The sequence below is a fragment of the Fistularia commersonii genome, chromosome 30 (genome assembly GCF_037954325.1).
Source record: "Fistularia commersonii isolate RoL2024-O1a breed Wild chromosome 30, RoL_Fcom_v1.0, whole genome shotgun sequence".
Lineage (NCBI taxonomy): Eukaryota > Metazoa > Chordata > Actinopteri > Syngnathiformes > Fistulariidae > Fistularia > Fistularia commersonii.
Window position 1 is genome coordinate 12703 of NC_141313.1, and position 7787 is coordinate 20489.

Sequence of the window (7787 nt, forward strand, 5' to 3'; positions counted from 1 at the left end):
TGTCTAGTCACACGTTAATTTACCTATATAATGAATTGTCTTAGTCACCATCGCAAAAGTGTCCCACCCGATGATGTTTTCAGGAGCCGCCATTGCTTTTATGGATGCAATTCAGTCAGTGAGCTGAAAGAGCAAAGACTTCATTCCCCAAATGAGTGGCTGCAAAATTAGAAAAAAAAAAAAGGTATATCCATATCTATTGAATTGTTCATATTTTATGTTGCTTTCTCAACTTCAACCTTGTCTTTGGTCCCTCCTTTCCTGAAGTCCTCCATATTCCTTACATTTCATGCCATATTACAACCATGGATGAAAATTGAATCCCTCCTTTTTGCCTCTTTAAGTCCAGTTGAGGAAAACACCTCAAGTCTGATACATTTTATGATGAAAATGTTCCGAGTATTTATCCCACATCAGATTGCTTTTCGAAATAACAAAGGCCTGTTAACTGTTCACATTTAAAAGAACAGAAAAGAATCAAATGTTTTTATGCGTCCCACAGTTGGGAAATTTCAATTTCCCAAATATCACAGCAGAAAATGGACAGTGCCATCAAGGCGGTTAAGTAGACAAAAAAAGTTATCTATGAAATAATAGCATAAGAAATAGGACTTGTGAGACACTTGTGAGAAAAACTTGACCTCACAGGAAACAACAGCTGCTTACAGCAGCAACACCAATGAGTGCATGGATGAATGGATAATTGAGGAATGAGTGAATTAAGTCTGTTGGGAGCTGAGCTGGCTGTTATACAGTTTAACAGCAGCTAGAATGAAGGATTGTGTGAAAGCATGGGCTGAGCTGGACAGGAAAACACACCAAACCCGAGTCTCATCTCTATGAAATAGTCAGACTAAAAAAAAAAAAGCTCCCTGCTGCCAAGAATCCATCCCACAGGGAAGAGACTAAAGTCCAGCACAAAGGGCCTGGTTATATTTCACTGTAGGATGGCCTTTACGAAGTGACGTTTCCCTCCTCACACAACCTGTCTGTCTCCTCGGCTGACAAGCAGGTCTTATTTAGTGACAAACATAAAAAAGAAGTCCAGTGGAGGTTTGATGGTCTTTTGTTGTGCCGTACATCAACCAGACACACACGCACACACACACACACACACAGACACACACACGCACGCACACACACACACACACTAACACACACACAGACACACACACAAACACACTAACACACACAGACACACACACAAACACACACACTTAAGTTTGCACATGGGCAAGTGAAAGCTCACTCGCTAACATATTTCTTACCATAGGGTTGTATGGGGGGGTGGGACTGAATGGGAAAAAGAGAGAGAGAAAGGGGATAAAAGGGGGGAGGTGTGGGGGCAGTGGTGGTAGGTGGAGGGGTATGATTCTTTTCAGCTCTTTTTTTATGGAGGCAACAATGGTCTTTGTCCGAGATCTTCCACCATTCTTATTAGGGTTACCCGAGGGAGGGGGGAGGTGGGAGAGAGGGGGGTACGCAGGGCGAGGGGAGTTTCTCCATAGTAACAATGACAAAACAAGCCAGTTCCAGGAAGGAGAAGCAATGAGTGCAGCTGCCAGGCAGAAGAACACAAACTTGTGCCGCGGGGTCCCAGGGAGGCGACGTCTCAGCACCTCAGGGCAGGGGACGCTCACCGAGCGAGCGCAGTTTGATGAGAGGCTCGTCGGCCGCCAGCATGGACCGGGACAGCCATAGCGAGGATACCCTATCCACCATGGTCCTGGAGAACATCAAGAGCAAATTGATACACGCCTTCAGGGCTACAGGAGCATCGCAGGGGGGCCTATCGGAGTCCGACCCCCCCGTCAGGCCCCTCAGCCCCAGCAGGACCTATCAGGCAAATGAAGAGTTACGGCGGGCCCAGATAGACGGGGCCCTCACCTGGCTGAGGTCTGAGCTGGTGAGTGGAGTGGAAAGTTGACAAAACAGTTACTTTTTATGGTGAAGTCTCCTTAATATTCAAGTAATACTCGGTTTGAGATGTAATTAAAACTAAGAGTTTATTCACTGTAAACATCCAATCAAACTGCAACTATGTGGGACATACTTTATTTTCTAATTTATATAATTTTGTTGCAGCTAGTTTTTAAGATTTTACTCAGTGTTCATTATAATTTAGATTTTTATATAAAAACATTCACAATCTGACCCCCAGTTCTGTTTTGAACAAAACTATGTTATGTTTAATGAAATGTGACAAACTGTGTATGATTGAATGTGAAGAGCTGAACTTCTGAACTTAGCTTATCGGAACATACATAATCAGAGAATATACTACGACGATAGAATACTTGCAATACTTCAGTGGCATATTGTTGTTAATTCCTCTGTACTTTTACTCGAGAAACACGTTGGAACCTGTGATTTGAGAGTACAGCACATCCCTGTGCGTGCAAGTAAACATTCAGAGTATTTAGAGTCTTAGACCTTCATGATTCATCATTACCTGAAGTAACTAAAAGATGCCTTTTCAAGCTGAGATATCGTGGAGCGGAGTGTGTACTTGGTGGCCTGACAGTGCCAATCTCGTTTTCTGGCAGCTGGAGATGCGCTCACAGGACCTGCAGCTGGCCCAGACCCTGCTGGGGCTCAATATGGAGATCCAGAGACTGAGAAGGGAGAGCTGTGGAGGCACGGAGGAGGGAGGTGATGACCAGCAGTGGAACGGGCCCAGCTAGAGTTTGATTCTTGTGCGATGGTGGAGTTCTCATGGAAACCCACACTGGGAAAAGCTCTCTGATGCTCCAGGAGATTAAATATTGTGATTTGGGGAATCTCAGTCGGGTGAATGGCTCGCTGGAATCAAACCCAATGATGCAAACTGCACCCAGAATGAGCTGAGCAGGGTAGACGGGACAAACAAGGTGCACTGTTTGCCTGGCAGCCACACACACGGGAAATATTTTGCACAACTTGTCCAGAAATTGTGCTAGTTTGGTTGGGGGATGACACAAGTGTTAAAAAATGGAACAGAAAATCAATGTTGGCACAATTTCATGACAAAATAAAGTGTTGCCCTAAAGTGTTTCATGTTTTTTATTGTACTGGCCTTTGCGGGCAACAGCTAGATACAGTTTTGTCAAACGTCAGCTGTTTTTTTACAACATGCTTTTAGATGATACTAACATAAAGTTGTTTGATGGAACTTAACAGAAAGTGCAGAGAAGTTCTGCAGAGGCAACCCAGCATTTTCCATTCCATCGCATGCGAGCTGGGATCCCGCAGGGAATCCTCACGGCTCATGAGAGACGACCAGGCTGCCATTTACGGCGTTCAAAAATACGAGCCATGTACACAGTATTACACAAAGACGATGACTGTCTTCGGGTCAGTGGAGGTAAGGACGTTTACTGTCCTCCGTTAAACTAATTAACTCTTTCAAGAGACTGTCTGCCGTCACATCAGTCCATCAGTCACTGGCCAAGAAAAACAAAGCAAAATATAAGGGAACATAATCAATTCATCATCAGTACGGCTTATCCTCCTGCCAGATGTCAAGGTAACACCAGATGAGAGGCTGGGCTTAACCCGTCTTCCACACCTTTGGAAAATTGAGCCAATTTAGTCTCCAATGAACCTTCTGGCTTGCCTATAGACTGTGGTAGGAAGACAGAGAACATCGAGAGAACCAAGACAGAGAACATAACGTGAACCCAGGCGTGGGGAGAACGTGGAGAGAACCAAGTTGGACACCAGGATCAGGCCTGGAATCGTAGACACCACTGAGAAAGAACTAAAGAATGGCAACAAAGCTGGAAAACAAATGACAATCTTTTTTGTCATTTTTCAAGGCATTGAGCTCCTCCTGTTGAACCACCTCCGTCTGGGGCGGAGGGGCGTCCTGAAGACGGGGACAGAGGGGCCCATCTCCCCAGAGCTAGGGTAGACGCCACTGCTCCCTCGCTCATTCTCCAAGTTCCAAAAGCCTCCTTCCGTGTCGTCTTCCACATCGAGAGCCTCTTCGGCCGGTTCCTCCTCAGACAGCTCCTGCTTCAGCTCATGGATGCCAGAGTGGAGCTCCATCAGCTGCCGGATCAGGACCTGGTCCTGCCATCGCATCTCCATCTGCACGCAGAACACACAGTGGTGAATCTTCTGTCCACTGTTAGCGGGAGAGGACAAACATGTGCGCAGGTGGCAAGGCACAAGGGGTGTGGTACGGAGCAGCTCGACTCACTCCAAGTTTTTTTATCCTGGCTCAAGCTGAGTCGGTTCTTTCAGCTTTCTCGGGCGCTGCCTCCTTTCAAATGCAAATCCCCCCTCCTGGCCTTCCCCGTCCTACTCTTTATGAGGGGCTGTCTAATTGCCAGCTTTGTAAAATAAGATATTCAGACCCGCAGACTGCAGAGCCTGCGCTCCTCCTCAGGAGAGAGGAATGTCCCCAAACAATAACAAAACAAAACCCTCTTCTGCTGATCTGCATTTCTTTTCCAGTCTGAGAGATGATGCTTTTCAACTTCTCTATTTGTAACTCTCCTCCTAGGAAATTTTGACAGGATGTCCCGCTAATTCATATCAAAACACAGTTATTGTCAAATATTGATCTTGTATAAGACTCGTAGCTTTTTAGGGTGTCTCATTTTGACAACAATGTCTGATGATAAAAAATAAGTTGTCCAAAGAAGAACTGCGCCAAGTTCTGGAAGACCACAAAGATGTGAGTTCTTGTGAATGTTTTAAAAAATATATATCATTGTGTGAAAATATGAATTCAATTTGATTGCCTCATGTTTGTGATTTTTAAACTTACTCAACTGATTCTTCAAAAGGAGAAAAAGAGTAAGAACCTCCTCTAAAGATAGAAAGGATTTACAGCTGAGTGCATGCAAGTCTTCAGACGTTCACCCCACACACCCCCTGCATGTTTTTTTTTATAATCAGATAGGACTCTCCAAAGAATACCCTGACTGCCTCACTGAATGTCGTTAGGGCCGAGACACAGGAAGGAGATTTAACAACCCAAGAGTTTAGGTTGCCCCCCCCCCCCCCCCCTTGATGCCAGGGCAGGATCCAGGACCTGCCGTTGCCATGACGAGCTAAACCCGAATGCCCACACAAACACACACACACACACACGCACACACACACACACATACACACACACATACACACACACACACATACACACACACACACGCATACACACACACACACACCCACACACACACACACACACACACACACACACACACACACACACACACACATACACACACACACACACACAGAAACTCGAGACTCCATAATAAGAATATCAAGAAAAATGTAATTTTGTTGAGGTGACAAACATTTGAGCATGCAGTTAAAGAGAGAAAGTAAAATGGTTTTATTTTGTTGAAAATTGCTCCAGGGTCTGAATGGGGTTCGGGCTCTTACCAGCTCCCGCCGCAGCCAAGCCAATGCGCTCGCAATGTCCACGTTGCCACCGGTGGAGCTCTGGTTCCGGAGCGGGTGGGTTCTGATCGGGGAGTCCCCGCGGGGCCCCTGTCCTGCTGTGGATGGCTCCCCTAAGGTGGTTGCTTTGCAGGAGAAGTCCCATAGTCTTGTAAGTACCACCTCTAGCATGTTGGCTTTGCGTTGTCCGCTCGTACCCCGCCCCCCCTTTCGGTGTGTCCTTGGTCGTGAAGCCTCGTCCGATCCGTTCGGCCTCCTCTGAAGAGCAGCCGGACTCCTTCTCTTCTTATATCGCCCTCCTCTCTCCCCCTTCGGCCCTCTTTTTTCACAAACATTACCAACCAGCTTGGCCAAGTCAACACGCGTCATGGAGGGGGGGCATAGAGCCTCTGACGTCAGAGCATTGTCACCCAGACAATAGGTTTGCCACCCTGGGGGCTTTTAATGAGGTGCGCACATTTAAGATTGGAAGAGGCGAGACGTTGCCAGGACGTTGCCGGGGACGTTGGTGGTTTGTATCAATGAATAGTATGTTTTGCTTATACGGTTTACACACACACACACACACACACACACACACACACACATTCACACTTTGGGGCTATTATTAGACTGAAACCAACTCCTCTTTCAGAGCCTTTCTTGAAAACAAACGTCACAGCTCTCAAGAGGAATAAAGAGGAGCCTTTGGATCTTCCTCGCAGGAGTGTATTCTTTTTCTGGGTCTGCCAATGAAACTTAGCAAAACTAATTGAACAAAATACTATAAAGTTACGAATAAAGAAATCCGATTGCCATTGAACCCTGCCTCTCACCCTCCTACTGAGCGAGTTTGCCTCTCCCACACACGCACATGCACACACACACACACACTCACATATAAAACACACAAACACACACACACACACACGCACACACACACACACACACACACACACATGCACACACACACACACACACACACACACATCCTGAGGGGTGGCTAATGAGTGTTATCAATTAATATATCACTTTTCACCTTCACTCCCCTGACAGATGACGGATGCTCTTGGAAGGTACGAACCCCGTCTTGCTCAACAGGGTCGTCTTACCAGAGGTCACCAGGCCAGGTCCTCCAAGCTGATACCATGATGTTTGATCCTCCTTCATGATGACCACTCAGCTGGCACTGGATGGACTTTTCCAGCCAGCTGCTCTTGGGTTAAATAGTAGGATGGCACCCATGGAGTGTTCCAGATAGTTGTTGTGAGTTATTAAGGTAACTCAATACATTTTGAGTCACTCTTGTGTGTGTGTTCTGAACACAGGGTGTTATGATGTGTCTAGTGCAGTAGCTAGAAGGAATGTGTATGCCTACTTCCTGTCTGCTTGCTACGTTTCACTTTCAGAACTGCCACTGGCTAGCTCTTGTGGTGAATGGAGAAGCAGCCCAGGCTTCGGGCTTCTCCTGCCATTACAAAGTTTCTCAGTCACTAAGACTCCTTCCAGGCCTCTTCGTGGCACAAGTGGTAACTGGGGCCTTGCAGCCCCAGGCTAACTTGGTGGGGGGTCTGGGAGTAGCAGTGGTCCCCATAGATATAGTGCGCAGTTCCACCCTAGTGGACACGCCCTGGCACTTACCAACCTCTGCCCTACTGCCTTTTGGCTGATTCTGGTATGACAAAAGGCTAAGGGAGCTCGAAAAAACAACATGCTGGTGGCACACGATAGGTGGTACTCCTAAAAACCGGACCTCTGGCAGACCCCTGCAACTGCTAGAGAGTGCCGCTTGTCTTGGGCCCTCCTTGCTACCAGATTACACCCGCCTGCAGTGAAGAAGTGCTGCTGGGACATGCGCACCCCCAGCGGCACTCTAAATAATCTCCCTGCAAAGGTATCCAGCTCTGCCTTGGTGAGGCCAGGAATCGGTAATGGTTAAAATCTGGTGGCGATGGGGCCTCTGGTGACAGAAGCAGGTCTGAATGCATTGGAGGCTTCTTGTCAGAACCCTACACACCAGCGGCATAGTGCTATCCATGGTTGTTAGCAGCTGGGGTTGAGTGGCAGCTGCTCCTGGCAGACCCCTGTGCATCTCAGCAGCCCTATTTAGGAGGCACACTGCTTACCCTGGTTGGGGAGGGGCCATAAAGATGGCCTAAAAATTGCCCACTCCGAATATCCTGGATAGGGAGCCGCACCTATCGGGACATCGCGTCCAGCAGTCGAAATAAACAGAAGAAAATAATCCCTCTCAAACTGGCTACATGGATCATAGGAACCCTCCTGGACGCTGTTGGAGTCAGTGAGGGGCCTCAGAGGTAAACTGCACTCATTTCAGCAGAACTTAACGGCGACAATGTTGTCCCTGAAACAACATCAGCATAATGTGGGACTGACAATAAAAAACA

General features: G+C 47.1%; 1 protein-coding gene across 1 annotated transcript; it reads left to right on the forward strand.

Moving 5' to 3' along the window:
* The first annotated feature begins 1548 nt into the window (after positions 1-1548).
* On the forward strand, positions 1549-3028 carry LOC147215931 (alanine- and arginine-rich domain-containing protein-like). Its single transcript, XM_086177830.1, has 2 exons — positions 1549-1906; positions 2547-3028. Exons 1-2 carry the CDS (start codon positions 1658-1660, stop codon positions 2682-2684), a joined length of 387 nt encoding a protein of 128 aa, XP_086033956.1. The 5' UTR covers positions 1549-1657; the 3' UTR covers positions 2685-3028.
* The last annotated feature ends 4759 nt before the right edge of the window (positions 3029-7787 follow it).

Coding starts and splice junctions, on each gene's coding strand:
- LOC147215931 (XM_086177830.1), top strand. CDS start 1,658: ATGAGAGGCTCGTCGGCCGCCAGCATGGACCGGGACAGCCATAGCGAG. Junction 1,907..2,546: donor CCTGGCTGAGGTCTGAGCTG/GTGAGTGGAGTG, acceptor GTTTTCTGGCAG/CTGGAGATGCGCTCACAGGA.